At 44.0% G+C, this 21,119-nt stretch overlaps 1 protein-coding gene across 2 annotated transcripts in view; it reads left to right on the top strand.

The window, feature by feature from the left end:
* The first annotated feature begins 404 nt into the window (after positions 1–404).
* Positions 405–21,119, top strand: part of METAP2 (methionyl aminopeptidase 2) — a 36,225-nt gene continuing 15,510 nt past the window's right edge. Inside the window, exons 1-4 of one of the 2 annotated variants that reach the window (XM_073327501.1) lie at positions 405–649; positions 1,855–1,959; positions 10,395–10,460; positions 10,803–10,905. In XM_073327501.1, coding sequence (XP_073183602.1) covers positions 493–649; positions 1,855–1,959; positions 10,395–10,460; positions 10,803–10,905 — 431 coding nt within the window. In that variant the 5' untranslated portion in view covers positions 405–492. The remainder of the gene's footprint in view (positions 650–1,854; positions 1,960–10,394; positions 10,461–10,802; positions 10,906–21,119) is intronic. The other variant, XM_073327502.1, reaches the window with a different exon arrangement.

Below are 21,119 nucleotides of genomic sequence, written 5' to 3'. Positions count from 1 at the left end.
TCAGGGGGGTGGGGGGTGGTTGTTTTTGCCAGCTGGGTTAGAGAGGTGACAATACTTGTAATATGACTGAAGGAAGATGCCCCAACTCTGAAATTTGAAAAACTTCTGCAGGCCGTGTAAGCGGTCAGAACACGGGAGGGGGAGGGGCGCCTGCGCAAACGGTGTCAAAACGCTTTCCCCGTCGACACACAAGTCTGCCTCCGATATGCTACGGGCCGGGGCTGACACCAGGGAGACGGAGGCGGCCAGGGGCAGGCCCCGCTCCAAGGCCCGGCCAGGCTGCCAGGGGGCGCAGAGCAGCCCCGCACAGGCAGCGCGCGCACAGACTCCTCCCCTCTCCCCCCTCCCCCTCCCAGCAGCACGCGTCCCGTCGCCCCGCCCGGCGGCCGGGCTCGAGCCTTCCCGGCATGCCCCGCGCTGTACCATCGAGCGCGGCGCTGGTGGCGGGGGGCGGTCCCGCTGGGCTCTCCGTCGGTGTCAGGCCGCGGCAACATGGCGGGCGCGGAGCAGGCGGCGAAGCACCTGAACGGGGAGCTGCCGCTGGAGCCCGAGCCCGAGGACGCGGAGGGCGGCGCGGTGGGGCCCGGCGCCGAGGAAGGCGCCAAGAAGAAGCGGCGGAAAAAGAAGAAGGGCAAAGCCGCCTCCGCGGGTAGGGGGCCGGAGCGGGGCCTGGAGACCCTCCCGCGGGCAGGGAGCGGAGCCGGGCAGGGCCCGCGGCGGGCGGGGGAGGGGCTAGAGTTAGTGTGGGGGGACTGGGGCGAACCTCCTTGGGGGCGGCGTGTGACGGGGGGCTGCCTCGGGAGGGGCTCGGGAGTGAAGCCTCCTTGGCGGGGGGCGGCGGGGGCCGGGGCTCGTGAAGCGGCTTTTGGGGGCCGTCTGTGGGTGGGGGTGGGGTGCGAGAAGCGGCCGTGGAGGGGGGGTTGGGAGGTGTGTGTGTGTGTGGCTGTGGCGGGACTGGGGGACAAGTCTCTCCTTGATCTGGGAGGGGGTTCTGGGAGCGTGGCTGCCACTGGGACGGGGAAGTCTGCCCTGGGTTCAGTCTGTCAGTGGTGGGCCACGATGAGACTGATACCGTAACTGGCTAGTATCTTTGTGGCCTTGCTGTTGTTTCCCTCACTCTCTCTGCTCCTGTTGCTTGTCTTTGAGTCAGGTGATGTGAGGTGCCTGAAGATCACTCAAAATAGTGGTAAAGATGGAAAGAGTCATATAATTGGCACAGGGACTGTTGGTTGCTCATATGTTTGTGTGAGAGAGAAAGTTCCTGTGTGTTTCAGCTCCCAGCCTATTTCTGGGACAGTTTGCAAGGAGATTGCGAATGCTGTTTTGTACACAGCAGTATCCACCCCTACGGCCAGAGATAAAGAGCATAATTTTGTTGCCTTAAAGTTTATCCCACAGGAGGGAGCCTTTCCCTGCTAACCTCCCAAATATTGTACATAGAGGTCTGAGGTGAGTCTGTGCAAATAGTGTAAGGAAATCACAATCTGAGTTTCTTTTAACAGGCTAGAAGTTAGAGATGAAGATACTTCATGTTTATCATTATTTTCATAACACTTGTGTTATCTCCCTGGAGCAGGCTGGTGCTAGGGACAGCAGAATTATACAAACAGAAAAGAACTGTAGTTATTTGAACTATTGGATAATCTTACCTTTATGTGCAGGTTTTTATAATGGCCCCTGTCACCATAGTACCTAAGAGTTGTTATTACATGTTTGCTACTTTAGAAAAGGTGAGAAGTGCTCTGATATCTTCATAATGAGGGTGGTAAAAATATTTAGATAATTTTTTTAGGTTTTTATATCATAATTCAGAGCCATTTTATTGTGTTAAATCACACTTTATCTTGCAAACAGGACAACAAGAAACAGAGAGAGAATTAGAAGGTGCTCTTGATGATATAGCAAAACAGTTGGATAAACAAACACTGGAGGAGAAGGAAAAAGATGATGATGATGAAGGCAAGTGTAATATTTTTGTTTTTTTAACATCTAAAATGAAAGTCTATGAAGTGCTTGAAATTGTATTTTCTACAGCTGTCTAGTTTTTTCCAGTTTAAGTAATTTTTTTCATGCAAAATTGTAATTTGCAGTATCTTTCTTCATATTCAGTAATTTGCTATCCTCAGTCACTGTTAAGCAACATTATGTAACTTGAGCAAGAGGTTAAATTTCAGACAAACATATTGTGCAAGCTAATAGCAAAAGTTGTAGCTGGTTTTTATCCTTATTGATTTATACCACAAAAGAGATCTTTTAGTCTGATATAGAACAAATAACATAGGGGAATGCTGGAGGAAGAGTCTGAGGAGATGCTAAAATAAATAAGACACTATTATAAAATGTGTGTATTTCTCGTCACTGAAGAAAATTCTACCTGTAATCCTAGTTGTTGCACAGAAACCCAACTAAAGAAATATGAAACACACTGCAGTACAGGTACACGCTTTTGATTGTTGCCAATACAGATTCTAAACAAGTAGTTTGTGAATCAGCTCAGTGGTTTAAGCATTGGCCTGCTAAACCCAGGGTTGTGAGTTCAATCCTGGAGGGGGCCATTTGGGATCTGGGGCAAAAATTGGAAATTGGTCCTGCTTTGAGCAGGGGGTTGGACTAGATGACCTCCTGAGGTCCCTTCCAACCCTGATATTCTATGATTCTAAAGAATCATTTTTTGTTTCTAATCTGAATTTAAACATACCTTATCTTATAAACATATTACATGTTTGAAAATCAAATAGAATTAACCTGTTTAGTAAATTCATTTTTCTCTGTAATAAAACCGTGCATTTAGCACCTGTCTGCTGAATTATCATTAAAGTTGGCTCAATATCCTAAAGTGATCATCTTTAAATTCATCTCTTGGCAAACTACCTCTGGAGCTTTAGGTTTCAGAACATATGAAATTGGATATTAGTATCCAAAAACACTTAGTAGAAAGACGAAAAAACAATTGCATTGGTGCATATAGTACTAGACAATAACCTTTGATTCTGAATGTATGTACAGTATCCAAGGCCATTTAATTGCTGTTCATAGTACTATGTTCTGATAAAACTGGATTTCTGATGGCTTACTTCAGGTGGTGGGGTAAAGGAATATTAATGTTAATGTAATGTGTACGTTGTTACGATGATGGCTGTTGAGTCAGAATTCAGTGAGAATAATAGTGAATGCTTCATAGTGAAAGGAATTCCTGGGGGGGTGGGATTAGAATCCTTGGATATTTTATCTCGGGGAGAGTGTTTTTCTTCATAGATAAACTAGTACATTGAATTTCATTGTGCTCTGTCTCTTTTACAGTGTAGTTATCAATACTTAACCTTAAATTTAAAGTGCTATTCTCACTGAAATAACGCTCTCCCTCTCTTCTGTACAAATTACTTGTAAATTCTTTTACAATATACACAAGTATCAGAATTTTTAATTTTTTGATTGCCTTTGGTGTCTTTTGCCTGACCCATTCTTTTCACACCACTTGAAATCTGTGTAATTGTGGGAAATAGCATAGAGACTGTGCCTAAAATCTGTTCCTGTTCGTTTTTCTTTAAAAAAATACTCAATTTTTTGGCCATCTCCACAGTTGGGTAACCCTAACACTGCCCACTGGATGGGAAGAAGGGTTCGGAAAGTATTCAGTACGGTTCTTCTGCATTCTGAATTGGGCTTGCAGCTTAGCTCATCTGAGATAATGGAAAGTATAGTTATTGTGTTTCTGAGGCTATGTCTACACTATGAAATTAGGTCAAATTTATAGAAGTCGATTTTTTAGAAATCGATTTTATACAGTCGATTGTGTGTGTTCCCAAGTAAGACCATTAAGTCGGCAGAGTGAGTCCACAGTACCGAGGCTAGCATCGATTTCCGGAGCATTGCACTGTGGGTAGCTATCCCACAGTTCCCGCAGTCTCTGCCACCCATTGGAATTCTGGGTTGAGATCCCAACGGCTGAAGGGGCAAAAACATTGTCACGGGTGGTTCTGGGTACATGTCATCTGGTCCCCCTTCCTCCCTCTGTGAAAGCAACGGCAGACAATCGTTTTGTGCCTTTTTTCCTGGGTTACCTGTGCAGACGCCTTACTACGGCAAGCATGGAGCCCGCTCAGATCACCGTGGCAGTTATGACAGTTCTAAACACCACGCGCATTATCCAGCAGTATATGCAGAATCAGAACCTGCAAAATCAGGCGAGTAGGTGACGGCAGCACAGTAAGGAGAGTGATGAGGACATGGACACAGGCTTCTCTCAAAGTATGGGCCCCGACAGTGTGGACATCATGGTGGTAAAGGGACAGGTTCATGCAGTGGAATACCGATTCTGGGCCCGAGAAACAGGCACACACTGGTGGGACTGCATAGTGTTGCAGGTCTGGGACGATTCCCAATGGCTGCGAAACTTTCATATGCGTAAGGCCACTTTCATGGAACTTTGTGACTTGCTTTCCTCTGTCCTGAAGCACCAGAATACCAAGATGAGATCAGCCCTCACAGTTCACAAGCGAGTGGCGATAGCCCTGTGGAAGTTTGCAACGCCAGACAGCTACCGGTCAGTCGGGAATCAATTTGGAGTGGGCAATCTACTGTGGGGGCTTCTGTGATCCAAGTAGTCAACGCAATCACTGAGCTGCTTCTACCAAGGGTACTGACTCTGGGAAATGTGCAGGTCATACTGGATGGCTTTGTTGCAATGGGATTCCCTAACTGTGGTGGGGCGATAGATGGAACCCATATCCCTATCTTGGCACCGGAGCACCAAGGCAGGGAGTACATAAACCGAAAGGGGTACTTTTCAATGGTGCTTTGAGCACTGGTGGATCACAAGGGACGTTTCACCGACATCAACGTGGGATGGCTGGGAAAGGTACATGACGCTCGCATCTTGAGGAACTCTGGTCTGTTTCAACAGCTGCAGCAAGGGACTTTCTTCCAGACCAGTAAACAACCGTTGGGGATGTTAAAATGCCTATAGTTATCCTTGGGGACCCAGCCTACCCCTTAATACCATGGCTTATGAAGCCATACACAGGCAGCCTGGACAGTAGTCAGGAGCTGTTCAACTGCAGGCTGAGCAAGTGCAGAATGGTGGTAGAATGTGCATTTGGACATTTAAAAGCACACTGGTACAGTTTACTGACTCGGTTAGACCTCAGCAAAACCAGTATTCCCATTGTTTATTACTGCTTGCTGTGTGCTCCACAATATCTGTGAGAGTAAGGGGAAGACATTTATGGTGGGGTGGGAGGTTGAGGCAAATCGCCTTGCCACTGATTACGCGCAGCCAGACACCAGGGCGGTTAGAATACAGGAGGGCGTGGTGCGCATCAGAGAAGCTTCGAAAACCACTTTCATGACTGTCCAGGCTACGGTGTGAAAGTTCTGTTTGTTTCTCCTTGATGAAACCCCCTGCCCCTTGGTTCACTCTACTTCCCTGTAAGCTAACCATCCTCCCCTCCCCCCTTCGATCACCGCTTGCAGAGGCAATAAAGTCATTGTTGCTTCAAATTCATGCATTCTTTATTCATTCATCACACAAATAGGGGGATAACTGCCAGGGTAGCCCAGGAGGAGGGAAGGACAAGGCCACGCTGCACTTTAAAACTTGAATGCCAGCTTTCTGTTGCTTGGGCAGTCCTCTGGATAGAGTGGTTGGGTGCCCAGAGGACACTCCCCGTTCCCCCTCCACACCGCTTTCTTGGGAGACTGCGTGAGGAGGCTATGGAACTTGGGGAGGAGGGTGGTTGGTTACACAGGGGCTGTAGCAGCGATCTGTGCTCCTGCTGCCTTTCCTGCACCTCAACTGTACCCCGGAGCATATTAGTTTGATCTTCCAGTAGCCTCAGCATTGACTCCTGCCTTCCGTCAGCAAGCTGACGCCACCTATCATCTTCAACCCGCCACTTATCTTCAACCCGCCACCTGTCCTCCTGTTCATATTGTGCTTTCCTGGACTCTAACATTGTCTGCCTCCATGCGTTCTGCTGGGCTCTTTCAGTGTGGGAGGACTGCATGAGCTCAGAGAACATTTCATCGCGAGTGCATTTTTTTCGCCTTCTAATCTTCGCTAGCCTCTGGGAAGGCGATGGTAGTGTGAGCGTTGAAACATTTGCAGCTGCGGGAGGGGGAAAAAAAGGGAGAGTAGTAGTTAGAGACACATTTTAGAGAACAATGGGTAGACTCTTTTCTAGTGAACCTTGCTGTTAACATTACATAGCACATGTGCATTTGGTACAAGGTTGCATTTTGCCTCTTATATTGAGGGTCTGCTGGTTTGGTGAGAGAGATCACACACGCAGGGCCGGCGGGCAACAGAATTCAGCTTGCAGGCAGCCATGGTAAGCCAGTCTTTTGGCTTCTTTAACCTTCATAACATGTGGGAATGGTTTCAAACAGCAGCACCCTCATTTCCCATACCAAACAGCCGTTGGGTTGGCCATTTAAAATGGGTTGGCAATTTAAAAGGAGGGGCTGCGGTTTTCGGGTTAACGTGCAGCACAAACCCAACTAACCCCTCCTCCCCCCACCACACACACCCAATTCTCTGGGATGATTGCTTCACCCCCCCACCCCACCCACCCCCACCGCGTGGTTAACAGCGGGGAAGATTTCTGTTTAGCCACAGGCAAACAGTCCAGCAGGAACGGCCACCTCTGAATGTCCCCTTAATAAAATTACCCTATTTCAACCAGGTGACCATGAATGATATCACTCTCCTGAGGATAACACAGAGAGATAAAGAATGGATGTTGCTTGAATGCCAGCAAACACCGGGACTGTACGCTGCCATGCTTTGTTATGCAATGACTCCAGACTATTTGCTACTGGCCTGGCATGGTAGTATGTCCTACCATGGAGGACGGAATAAGGCTGCCCTCCCCAGAAACCTTTTGCAAAGGCTTTGGGAGTACATCCAGGAGAGCTTTATGGAGATGTCCCTGGAGGATTTCCGCTCCATCCCCAGACATGTTAACAGACTTTTCCAGTAGCTGTACTGGCCGCAAATTAATTGTTAAGCACGCTTGCTTTAAACCATGTATTATATTTACACAGGTACACTCCCCAGAGGTCCCTTCTCCGCCTGGTGGGTCTGGGAGCCCGCCTTGGGTGGGTTCGTGGGGGGTACTGGCTCCAGGTCTAGGGTGAGAAACCGTTCCTGGCTCTTGGGGAAAATGGTTTCTCCGCTTGCTTGCTGTGCGGTATCTTCAGCCTCCTCCTCCTCATCTTCCTCGTCCCCAAAATGCGCATCCCTGTTGCATGATAATCCATTGATGGAGTCAAAGCACAGGGGTGGGGTAGTGGTGTCTGCACCCCCTAGAATGGCATGCAGCTCATCATAGAAGCGGCATGTTTAGGGTTCTGACCCTGAGCGGCCGTTTGCCTCTCTGGTTTTTTGCAGGCTTGCCTGAGCTCCTTAAGTTTCACGCGGCACTGCTGCAGGTCCCTGTTCTAGCCTCTGTCCTTCATGCCCTTGGAGATTTTTTTCAAACGTTTGGCCATTTCGTCTTTTGGAACGGAGTTCTGATAGCACGGATTCATTTCCCCATACAGCGATCAGATCCCGTACCTCCCATTCAGTCCATGCTGGAACTCTTTTGCGATTCTGTGACTCCATCATAGTCACCTCTGCTGATGAGCTCTGCACTCACCTGCAACTTGCCACGCTGGCGAAACAGGAAATGAGTTTCAAAAGTTCGCGGGCCTTTTCCTATCTACCTGGCCAGTGTGTTTGAGTTGAGAGCGCTGTCCAGAGCGGTCACAATGGAGCACTCTGGGATAGGTCCCGGAGGCCAATACCATTGAATTGCGACCACACTACCCCAAATTCGACCCGGCAAGGTCGATTTCAGCGCTAATCCCCTCTTCGGGGGATGAGTACAGAAGTCGATTTTAAGAGCCCTTTAAGTCGAAGTAAATGGCTTTGTCGTGTGGACGGGTGCAGGGTAAGACATTAGCTGGCAAGTGAATAAGATTAGCTACTGACCTCTTGAATTTTGCCAGTGTCTGCAGTGGTTAGCATAGGGACCTGGAAGATGCTCTGACTTTGTGAGTTAGTGAACTATATGCCAAGGCTACGACTTTTTCTGATTCAGTGTTAATGGATTAAGCACAGTTCAAGGTCAAGATCAGTGTGACACAGTTATTGTGATTGAAAGAAATAAGTACAGGCTCTTCGGAGAGATTGACCACCTAAATGCTAAATACATTTTTGATTGAGAACCTGGCAGGACAGATTAGAAAGCAGAAACAACAAGCTGTATGTATCTATAAGACATCCTTAAAGATGCTAAAACGAGATACTTAAGGCAGAAACTGGACTTTCTTTTGCGGACTAAAATCTACACCCATTGCAGGGCTGCAATGATCTAAAAATCACCAATCTATTTAACAACTCAGATTACATTGACCATTTTACATAAATCATTTGCCATTTGAAAGGCATGGAGATCTAGTGATTCCAATTTTTGTCCAAGGAATGCCCTGTCAATTTTTATAGATGAGCAAATATGGGGTTCTGAGTAAATATGACGAAAATAGCAACACTTTATATTTGTAAGAAATTGAGACAACTTCTGGAATCAGTTTTTGTAACTAAAACATGGAGAGTTGGGAGTGGCTAGTATTTGGATCTAGAACAGAGGTGGGCAAACTACGGCCTGCAGGACACTCGTGCCCGGCCCCATAGCTCCTGCCCCGGGAGGCTGTGTCCCCCCCCCAGCCTCTCCTTGCTCCGCCGCAATGCTCTGGGCGGCGGGGCTGTGAGCCCCTGGGGCAGCGCAGCTGCAGAGCCCGGCCTGACTCGGTGCTCTGTGCTGCGCGGTGGAGGTGTTGGCGTGGCCCGGCTCCAGCCAGGCGGTGCAGCTGTAGCACCGCCAGCCACTGGTGCTTCAGGCAGCGCAGTAAGGGGGCAGGGAGCGGGGGGGATGGGGGGGGTTGGATAGAGGGCAGGGGAGTTCAGGGTGGTGGTCAGAGGGTGGGGGTGTGGATAGGGGTCGGGGCCGGAACAGGAGGTTGAATGGGGGCAGGGGTCGGGCGGGGGGGGGAGTCAGGAATGAGAGGAGGGGTTGGATGGGGTGGCGGGGGTCAGTCAGGGTACAGGGAGCGGGGGGTTGTGGATGGGGCAGGGGTCCGGGGGGGGGGGTCGGGAACAGGGGGTTGGATGGGGCAGGGGTCCGGGCGGGTGGCGGGGCACGACCCCCTCACCTAACCAGCCCTCCATACAATTTCCAAAACCCCATGTGGCCCTCAGGCCAAAAAGTTTGCCCGCCCCAATCTAGAAGGTGTGGGCAAATAGATGTACAGAGTGATCAGCACTTCAGCTAAACATATTGTACAATGTTAAATAATCTTTGCACACATGGAGTAGGTAAACATTATTAGATGTAGCCACATCATGTTAAGTAAATACTGTTTTTGGATAGAGTCAAACCATGCTATAATCACTCTCCAGCTGTTGTTTCTTGCTGCTTTGATGCCATGTGCTCCTCTCTCTTCAAGCTCTGAAAATTTGTAGGAAGGAGCACCATGAATATTAGTCCCACTCCTGGGGTACCTGTCTTTTATATCTTCTGCACAACTTATGTGGTGAACACCACATTGACTTTTGTGAGTTCTGTCATCACTGTTTTTCTTTTTCTGGTAAAGGAAAGTAACAGTTCACTAAACTGGTAGTCACTTCTTTCCAGCTGTATTGTCTGATATGATTCTTTCTAACCCCTTTTCTGCAGAGGCCTCATGTTAGCTAGATTCAGAGAATGGGATTTGGGATGGAAAGTATTCTATTTCTAACAAATTCCTCATATTTTTTCATTGATTCACTTCTTAAAAATGCCACCAACATAAAGGAACTATTCAGAGGTACGCTATCAGCAGTGGTACTTTCAGAAATATCTTATTATATCTGAATCTGGAGTTGGGAAGGAATCTGAAACTGTTGGTGATTGCTTCTAGCTGTCTCTCTTACCTATTCAGCTTTCTTCAAAGTTTGTAGAATCTATGGATTTGGGGACTTGTAACAAATCTGAACAACATCATGTTCAATGCAGCTGAGGTAGAAGCAGCATTGGTCCCAGATGCAGTGTTGTACCTGGTTCAAAACTCAAATTCTTCTGTTTGCTTGTGGCTTAGTTTAAAAGGGATGTACACATTTTAATTGAAGTCAGATGTTTAACTTTCAGACAGAGTTTGTATAAAACTGATTTTTCATTGCTTTGTACAAGCTGTAAACTCAGGTGTCAGATACAGGTTGTCTCATAATTTGTATAAAATTGAGCTATCAGTTTTCTGAGTGTTCTTTAAGCCATTTTACCTGGTAGTTTCTCAGTAAGGTGCCATGATAATTTTTGTCCTACATTTAACTCTTTGAGGGTTTGTATGTATATATAAACACATATCTTTTACAGACGGAGAGGGTGAAGGAGATGGAGCAACAGGGAAGAAAAAGAAGAAAAAGAAAAAGAAGAGAGGACGTAGGTGTCAATTACAACAATAATAAAGGGAATTTTCTCATATTCTCACTTAAACTTATCCTACTCTATTATGGTTGTCCAATTAAAAATATCATGGGGGATGGCACACAACGTAGATCCTTGGCCAAGGCAGTCTGAAAGTTCTCTCTGGTGCCTCTGAATGCTGCACTGAGCATTAGCCAGGTCAGATGACTTGAGGGCATCATGGTACATGGTGTTCTGGGGATAAGCCGAAATTCTGGCAGGAGGCTCTTAAATATGCTTTGCTATTTTTGCTTTTCTTGCAGTTGATAATAATTTACAGCTTGCAGTATAAAACTTCTTAAAATGTTTACTCAACAGCTAAGGTGCAGACAGATCCACCTTCTATTCCAATATGTGATCTATTTCCCAGTAGCATATTTCCAAAAGGAGAAGAATGCGAATATCCACCAACACAAGATGGGTAAATGTTTTGTTTCTGTTTTTAAGTCTAAAAAATAACTAAGTTTAAAAAATAAATACATCTGATCTGAAAGAACTTCTGATATGCAATGAAAGACTTAATTTTCCTGCTGCTTTGCTTGACTAATTCTTAATGCAGATTGTGAACAAAATTGATGGTAATGCCTCTTTACTGGATCATCTAACAAGTTCCTCCACAGAGGTTGTCAGGTCAGAAATGTTCTCCCTCCAGACCCTTTAAACTCCATTGGACTGAATTTATATTTTACTCAAATATTTGTGTAGCTTGCTTTCTTGTGGAGTCCCTAAATATTCTAAAATAACTGCAGTAGCATGTGTGAACTTCCTTGATCCTCTTAATAGGATGCTAGCTGTGGAGCATAGTGATGACTGGAGTTGGGTGAAAAACACAGAAAGTGGGAGGAGCAGGGGGAGTATTTGAACACATACAAATAATGTGATTTTTACAATCTTTTACTTGCTATCCGCAGACTTTCTTAGGAGCAGACTTTTTTTTTAGGTGTAACATTAACGGAAAAAGTGTGTCCAATGTATGAATATTTACGCCCTGATGTCAAGTCCTCTTCCTGTTTGTTTAAAAAAAAAAACTTGTCTGCTCAGGTAGCAGAAGTAATGCCATGAGACTTAAGTGACCATCACACACACACAGTTAACTAACAGAAAATGAGGTAAAATTTGTTGAAAACATTGTTTATGTTCACGGCTCTAGCAACATCTCTTTGAAATGGCATTTAAATTTAAAAATCACACTAATTTTTATGCCTGCCAATGTTATAAGTATGCCTAAGTTTACTGTAACTGAAAGATTTGAGAGAGAAATATTTTTGTATCTGTTTACTTTTATGGAGTGCTGTCAACTACCTGTAGTACTTTTTACTTTCTGTACTTTATATAGCCAGTTTCACTTGTTTGAGTCTGTCACAGCAATGTAGAAGTGAAAGTTTCGAAAATAAAATGTGATTGTAAAATCACAAACATTGGTAAGGGAACTCATGGACAGGTGCAGTACCTAAATGAAAAGTAGCTTTATTTTTTGAAATTGCTTAAATTTCAGGTTGATAGTCTTCCTTTAAAATGTGTCTTAAGTCAAAATACAAAGCATATTCTTTTGACTGAGTATCCTGTGCCTCTCCACTCATGTGCTCCTACTCAAAACAACTCCACATAGTTTCAAAGCGATTTTCTCTTCAGTTGGTTCCACATATAGATTTTAATAATTTGATATGTTTTAGCCAGCTAAATGCAAAAATTTACCAATTGTTAGGTTTCTTTTGTTTAACAAGGGATGATTATCTGACCCCAACAAAGGGAAAAAAAATTCTTGATTTGTGAAAGGCTTGAAAGTTCAGTGGGGCTGCCTCCTGTGGCTTTCCAGGCTCAAGTGAACAACTTTTTTGAGGGCAGAGAACTGTATAGAAATTCTAAGGTGTTGTTTGAACACAGTCAATAAATATTGCAGTATTTGTGAATGGATAATTGATTTTTCAGGGCTATGACGGACATAACTCCTTGAACAATGGAAGATGAAATAACTCTCCCATTTTAAAAAGTGACCCATACACAATAGGTGTGGCTTTCAAACTGAATCAAACAAGATAAGGAACTTCGCAGTCATTTAGTTCATTTACCCACCCACTGTTACCGATCAGTAAGGCTGCGAGTCTGTCACAGATTCTGTGACCTTCCGGGACCTCTGTGACTTCTGCAGCCGACAGGTGCAACTGACCCCAGGGCTGTTGGGGCAGCCCTGAGGCCAGTTGCACCGCCCCCCTGCAACAGCAGTGTTCGTGGGCTGCCCCGCACCAGCAGCAGTGGAAGTCCTGCGCCGCTGCAGCAGCAGTACGGTGTTCCCAGGCCAGCAGGGCTGTCCCCTGCCAGCGGTGGCAGGTGCCCCAGAGCCCCTACGCTGAGTACCAGCAGGCACCCCGAATGCCCCCCCTACCCCCCCCCAGCACCAGCGGGTGCCCCGGAGACCCCGCTCCAGAGCAGCAGCTGCGCCCCGCGGAGCACCCGAGAAAACCAAAGATTTAGTCAGGGGTATTTATAATACAAGGTCAGGACAGGTCATGGGGCCATGAATTTTTGTTTATTTCGCATGACCTGTCCATGACTTATGCTAAAAATGCCCACGACTAAATCTTAGTCTTACCTATCAGAGCTGGGTTATGTCCTACTGGATACATTTGGGTAATTTTAGATGATATAAGAGAAAATGTGGAAAACAAAACCCTATGCTCTTGGTGTTCCTAAACCTCCAACTGCCAGAAGCTGGGACTGGCTGACAGGGGTTGGATCACTCAATAGTTGCCCTGTTCTGTTCATTCTCTCTGAAGCATCTGGCACTAGCCACTGTCAGAAGACAGGATATTGGGCTAGATGGACCATTAGTCTGACTCATTATGGCCATTCTTATGTTCTAAGTCACTTTAAAGACTATTCCACAGTACAGTAGAGCCTCATCAGTAGTTTTTTTAACCTCTACTCAGGCTAAATTTTCCTCTGCTTTCTTTTTCTTTTCTCTGAAACTACTTCAGTTTGTCTTCCTGCAATTGAGATTCTCAGAACTGAATATAACATAATATAGTGTGGTCTTGCGAGATTATTATGGAAAGGGGTTATTGCCCCTGAAGTGATGCCTGGGCACTTTCAGCATAAAATGGCATTACTTTTTTTGGTGTCATGTTGTATTGCAGGCTCATAGAACTTGTTGTCCACTCTCATGTTAATTGGGGGTGAATAATTGATTTTGGATTACTTTTTATCACGTACATTAATTTTGAATTTTTCCATGCTGAATTTCATTTTATTTCCTGCCTGTGTTTCTAAACTCTACTTTCTTTTCAAGAATTTCTCTTCTCTGCTGTTTACATACCAAGATGTGACATTGGGGAGATTTGATTAACATGCTGTCAAAATCTCTTTACCCCTTTCTCCTATCCCATGTTACTGATGAAAATGTCAAAAATAAGAGTACATATATAACTGATTTTTTGAGGTGCCCCCAGCTGCTGAGTCATCCCTCCAACATTTCATCCATCTTGCTCACTGTTCTGAGCCTTCATGTGCATTCCCACTGCTTTGAGCCCCTCATGCCTGTACCAGCTACATCCTCCTCCTTGCCACTCCATGTCCCTGTTAAATTTGACGGGCCCATGGAGCACTGGGAAAGTGGTGGGGCTGTGAGGAATGCCTGTAACACGTGGAATCAGGAAGGGGCAGGAGAGTGGAGATGGAACATTCTTACCCCAGATCTGGGCCTAATGTAGGGGAAAGAATCTTTATACATCCATCTGCAGCTTAGGAGGCTCAGAGATGTATGAAGTGGCCCATTCATCTCAATATGTTCTCAGTTAAATGAGAACACCCCAAGGGAATAAAGCCTAAAACAATAGCTCTAAGGTGTGCGAACTGTGCAATTCATGTCAGTGGGTGTTCCTATTCTTTTCTGAGCTTGTGATATGCAGCAAGCGTGCCCATTCTCAACCCCTCACTTTCGTCTCAGCACCATGGGCTTGGAACATGCGCTGAACAGGCCTGTTTTCAGCTTCCCATGCAGAGAAGCAGGACTTCTCCAGATCCTGGCTCACCTGAGAAGTAAGGGAAATGAGGGCTGGGCACTCCAGTTCCATGCGCACACATGAGGGAAGAATGTGGGGCTCTCAGGCTCCATGTCACTCATGTCCTTGTTACCCATCTGTCTGGCCTGAGGCTTCCAACCCATCTCTTGTGACACGCGTCCCCATTTATCTCCCCATCCATCCCTGCACTCTCCCAGGCATAGAATCATAGACTTTAAGGTCAGAAGGGACCATTATGATCATCTACTCTGACCTCCTGCACAACGCAGGCCACAGAATCTCACCCACCCACTGCTGTAACAAACCCATAACCTATGTCTGAGCTACTGAAGTCCTCAAGTCGTGATTTAAAGACTTCAAGGTGCAGAGAATCCTCCAGCAAGTGACCCGTGCCCCATGCTGCAGAGGAAGGCGAAAACCCCCCAGTGCCTCTGCCAATCTGCCCTTGAGGAAAATTCCTTCCCGACCCCAAATATGGCAGTGAGCTAAACCCTGAGCATGTGGGCAAGACTCACCAGCCAGACACCCAGGAAAGAATTCTATGTAGTATCTCAGATCCCATCCCATCACAGGCCATTGGGCATATTTACTGCTAATAGTCAAAGACCAATTAATTGCCAAAATTAGGCTTTCCCATCATACCATCTCCTCCAAAAACTTATCAAGCTTAGTTTTGAAGCCAGATATGTGTTTTACCCCCACTGCTCCCCTTGGAAGGCTCTTCCAGAACTTCATTCCTCTGATGGTTGGAAACCTTCGTCTAATTTCCAGTCTAAATTTCCAGTCCACACATGCATCCACATTCTCCCTCACTGTGCCAGTCCCCGGTCCCCTCATATTACCTAGGTCTGCATTAAAAATATTAAGAATCTAAGCACGTTATGAGTACCTCCTGTTTATGGGGGCTTGGGAGAGCCCTTGATCTTAAGCACATTCAGGTGGGTTCAGGAGACACTCCTAATCGTCCTTCATCTTCTCTCTAATCAGTGCTAATTGATTGATTAGTGCTGGTGCTCTACTGTAGTAATCTGCCAGATGGAAAAGTCACAACACACCCAGCAATCATTTTCACGCCTCTCTGTGGAAAGTATATAAATTATTAACTTTCTGTATATAGTTTGAACCCCTTCCAAATTAGCTGTGAAAATTAGGGCCCATTTTCCAGAAGTTTAAAAAAACAGTTACTCCCCATTTTTGGACCCAAAGGGGCAGTGTGTGCCATGCACTAACACGGGTTCTCAAACTGGGGTCAGGACCTGTCAGGGGGTCGCAAGGTTATTACATGGAGGGTCGCAAGCTGTCAGCCTCCACCCCAAACTACGCTTTGCCTCCAGCATTTATAATGGTGTTAAATATATTAAAAAGTGTTTTTAATTTATATGGGGGGGTCGCACTCAGAGGCTTGCGGTGTGAAAGCATTCACCAGTTAAAAAAAAGCCACTGCACTAACCCATCAAATCATGTCAGACCATGTCAGACCTAATTTACTTCTTTTATAAGGTTTCTGGCTTTGTGGATTGTGGGGAAGCTGTAGATGAGCTATATCTTGATTGTAGTAAGGTTTTTGACCCAGTCCCTCATGAATTCTCATAAGCAAACTTTCTCATAAGGAAAATATAGTCCAGAGATGAATTTATTATAAAGTTTGTTCGCAACTGGTTGAAAAACTGTACTCAAAGAATAATTAATGGTTGGTGTCAAACTGGGAGGAGGTATCTGCTTGGATCCCTCAGTATTCTGTCCTGGGTCCAGGATTATTCAATACTTTCATTAATGACTTGGATAATGGAGTGGAGCGTATGCTTATAAAACTAGTGGATAACCTCAAACTGGGCAGGGGGACGGGACGGGACATCAAGCACTTTGGAGGACTGGATTAGAATTCAAAATGACCTTGACAAATTGGTGAATTGGTCTGAAGTCAACAAGATGAAATTCAATTAAGACAAGTGCAGGATACTATAATTAAAAAGGAAATATCAAATGTACAACTACAAAATGGGGAATAATTGGCTAAGTGGTAGGACTGCTGAAAAGAATCTGGAATCATAGAATCATAGAATATCAGGGTTGGAAGGGACCACAGGAGGTCATCTAGTCCAACCCCCTGCTCAAAGCAGGACCAGTCCCCAATTTTTGCCCCAGATCCCTAAATGGCCCCCTCAAGGATTGAACTCACAACCCTGGGTTTAGCAGGCCAATGCTCAAACCACTGAGCTGAGGTTATAGTGGATCACTAACGAGTCAGTGTGATGGAGTTGCGAAAAAAAACTGATATTCCAGGGTGTATTAACAGGAGTCTTGTATGTCAGGGAGATAATTGTTGTGTTCTCCTCAGCACTGGGAGTTATCTCAGCTGGTGTACTGTGTCCAGTTCTGGGTGCCACACTTTAAGAAAGATGTGGGCGCACTGGAGAGAGTCCAGAGAAGAGCAATAAAAATGATAGGTCATATTTTCCAAACCTTTATGAGGAAGGGTTTAAAAAACTGGCATATTAAGACTGAGGGGGCAGTAACTGTCTTCAGATACGTTAAGGGTTGTTCACTGAAGGTAGAACAAGAAACAGCTGGTCTTAATCTGCAGCAAGGGAGATTTAGGTTAGATATTAGAAAGATCTTTAAGAACGACTTTGGACAAATGTAAACTTGGTCCTGCCTCAGTGCACAGGGGTGAACTAGAAGAAGTTTTGAGTTCCCTTCCAGCCCTACATTTCTATGATTCTGTAAATGTTGAATAACTGAGATCTGTTGGGGGACATCAGAATCACACCAGAGCCCTGGGTGTGTGTAAAAAACAGTTAAGAACTAGGACTGTCAAGTGATTAAAAAAATTGATTGCAATTAATCACACTGTTAAACAGTAGAATTCCATTTATTTAAATATTTTTGGGTGTGTTCTACGTTTTCAAATATATTCAATTATAACACAGAATACAAAGTGTACAGTGCTCACTTTATATTTTTGATTACAAATATTTGCACTGTAAAAAAAATAGTATTTTTCAGTTCACCTAATACAAGTACAGTAGTGCAATCTCTTTATCGCGAAAGTTGAATTTACAAATCTAGAATTATGTACAAAAAAACTGCATTCAAAAATGAAACAGCGTTAAACTTTAGCGCCTACAAGTTCATCAGTCCTACTTCTTGTTCAGCCAATTGCTCAGACAAACAAGTTTGTTTACATTTGCAGGTGATAATGCTGACTGCGTCTTGTTCACAGTGTCACGTGAAAGTGAGAGCCGGTGTTCTCATGGCATTGTTGTAGCTGATGTCACAAGATATTTACATGCCAGATGTGCTAAAGATTCATATGTCCCTTCATGCTTCAACCACCATTCCAGAAGACGTGTCCGTGCTGATGAGGAGTTCTGCTCAATAACAGTCCAAAGCAGTGCGGACCGACGCATGTTCATTTTCATTATCTGAGTCAGATGTCACCAGCAGAAGGTTGATTTTATTTTTTTGGTGGTTTGGGTTCTGTAGTTTCCGCATTGGAGTGGTGTTCTTCTAAGACTTCTGAAAACATGCTCCGTACCTTGTCCCTCTCAGATTTTGGAAGGTACTTCAGATTCGTAAACCTTGGGTCAAGTGCTATAGCTATCTTTAGAAATCACACGTTGGTACATTCTTTGTGTTTTGTCAGATCTACAGGGAAAGTGTTCTTAAAATGAACAACATGTCCTGAGTCATCATCCGGGACTGGTATAACATGAAATATATGGCAAAATGGAAGTAAAATAGAGCCAGAGACATACAATTCTCCCCCAAGGAGTTTAAATGTAATTAAGGCATTATTTTTTTAACGCACGTCATCGGCATGGAAGCATGACCTCTGGAATGGTGACCAAAGTATGAAAGGGCAAACAAATGTTTAGCATATCTGGCAGGTAAATACCTTGCAATGCCGGCTACAAAAGTCCCATGCAAGCACCTATTCTCGCTTTCAGGTGACATTGTAAATAAGAAGCGACAGTATTATCTCCTGTAAATGTAAACAAACTTGGTTGTCTTAGCGATTGGCTGAACAAGAAGTAGGACTGATTGGACTTGTAGGCTCTAAAGTTTTGCATTGTTTTGTTTTTTAGTGCAGTTATGTAACAAAAAAATCTACATTTGTAAGCTGCACTTTCACAATAGAGAGATTGCGCTACAGTGCTTGTATGAGGTGAATTGAAAAATACTGTTTCTTTTGTTTATAATGTTTACAGTGCAAATATTTGTAATAAAAAATAATATAAAGTGAGCAGTGTACACTTTGGATTCTGTGTAATTCAGATCAATATATTTGAAAATGTAGAAAAACATCCAAAATATTTAATAAATTTCAATTGATATTCTATTGTTTAACAATGCAATTAATTTAATACTGCGAGTAATTGCAATTTTTAAAATCGTGATTAATTTTTTATGTTAATTGTGTGAGTTGACTGCAGTTAACTGACAGCCCTATTAAGAACCCATTGATTTTTGTAAAATACTATTTTTTGTGGGGAAGGGTTGTATGTCAGGACCACTTCTCAAATGATCCCAAATTTGGACCACTAACACTACCCAGCATCCCGTAAGGCAAAGCAAATATCAAGACAATCTGAGTAAGCATGGGATTTCAGAGAACTTAAGAGTTTTCCTTTAAACAAAAAATGCTTCTCAACCTTATGTATACTAAAGTTGGCATTCTGCTATAATAAAGTTCGACACTTTCTTTGAAATACTGACAAGATTCAGTTTGGAACTGGTAATACCAGTACATGAGAATACTGTAGTTCATATTCACATTTGTTGTATTTTGTGCGTTCTTTATGCCTTACATGTTCAATTTTAACTATAAATTTTGAAACTCTTATATAAAACTTTTAAGGCTTTTTGAAATCCACACGTTTTACAGAAAATTTGATTTCTACAATATTTATGCTATTTTAGCAGTAGTTCTAAATATGGTAAGCATAACATAGAGAAGTAGACTTTAGTATTTACTAAAGGACCATTTAAAAACAAATCAAACTACACAATTTCCTTATGTTGCTACGCCTGATTAAGGCAAAGTTGTAATGTCCTTTTTTCTTTCACTTTCTGGGAGAAGCAGATAATTAGGATAACTTGGGTCTCTGGGGGACATTAAACAGCTGCCCAGACCATATACCTTACTCACTGTTTTCTTAAATCCTCAGAACTAATAGACGAAATAAATTTCAATTGTATAAACTTAGAATAAGCAAGAGCAATCAAATCCTGGATGCCCTTTAGAGCATTTATGTATTCATATATAAAATGGAGTAGGGAGAAATTCTGTTTCTCTGATTTGTTCCAGCAAAAAGTCTTTTTATTTTCTCACTTATAGATCTGGTGTGTACTAGTAACCTAGTTTTTCTGTTAGGTTCCCATAATAAGGTATCGTTTGTGCACTTCATGTAAAGGGTGTTAATGTCTGTATTCTGATTTTGAGCTGTGGGCACCAAGTCCTTCACAATGAAATTAAGTCGTTTTGTCCAGCACATCCAGATCTTACGTTTTAAATGTTGTTTGAATGTTTCGGTTTTTATGCTTGTTTTAACATTTAGAGCAGTTTCTGCTGAGTTATTGCCCATAGTTACTTAAATTATGGTTTTCAGTTTCTTCAGTTAGTTTTGTCCAGATACAGTGGAATGTTGTTTATCCAGCTCTCCATATTAACCAAATAGCCAGTGCACACAGGTCCAGTAATGCATGATCTCTACTGTTGCTGCAGCCTTGTACTTTCCCATTGTCCAGATTATCTAAATTTTTGATTCTGATCTGGCCCAGTTAGATCGGGATTTTGGTTCCATTAAAATTTCTTCTGTTTTAGCACCACAAATGATGTATTGTTTTGTGCATCCAGTTGCCTACTTTGAATCTGATGGGGCTGTGTGCTGGTTGGCTGATTCATTAACTGGGGAGGCTGAAACTGTGCTCCAAACAGTATAATTTCAATTTTTTTTACTCAGGGCTTTTCTTTATTAACTTAGAAACCAAGATTCAGACCAAAGAAAAAAAATTCTGTTTTTGCACCTCTGGTCTTGTTTTAGTGCTTGTATCAAAGTGCTTCGTAGTCCTTACGGCCCTTCTAGAGCTTCACAGCCTTTGCTAGCTGAGGATTCCTCCCCAGCCATCTCCTGCTTTCTGCTGGTGTCTTCCCCTCAGACCCTTGCCCTAAGGTTTGGAGCACCCCCTCCCCCCGACCTTTGGTGTCTAGTCTGCTCCACTGTGGAGGAGACAGGAATCCTTATGTGATTACCTGTAGGCACATGACTAGGAGCAAGCACATGACCTGCATCTACAGGGCCCAAGGGCTGTCACTGGTGCATGAGGATGAACACATTTGCCCTGTTACATTAGCTTTTTGCCATTATTCTCGTGTCTGCATTTTCCATACCTATTAAATGTTGTCCTGTAGTTCTGACATTTAAGTTCATTTTGAGAGACTGAGTATGAGCTAACTAAAATGAATGAGAACCTTGAGTTTTCAAAACATATCCGAGAGAACTTTTCCTCCTTTTCCCCCCTTCAGTGATGTGCTCTCTCTCTCCAAAATACCTTTCTACAAAGAGCATCTTTGCTTTGTAAATAACATTACACAAAACGTTTAGAGCATCTG

Source organism: Lepidochelys kempii, chromosome 1 (assembly GCF_965140265.1).
Source record: "Lepidochelys kempii isolate rLepKem1 chromosome 1, rLepKem1.hap2, whole genome shotgun sequence".
Classification (NCBI taxonomy): domain Eukaryota; kingdom Metazoa; phylum Chordata; order Testudines; family Cheloniidae; genus Lepidochelys; species Lepidochelys kempii.
The sequence above is the reverse complement of the archived record's forward strand: the minus strand, read 5'-3'. Positions and strand labels throughout refer to the sequence as shown.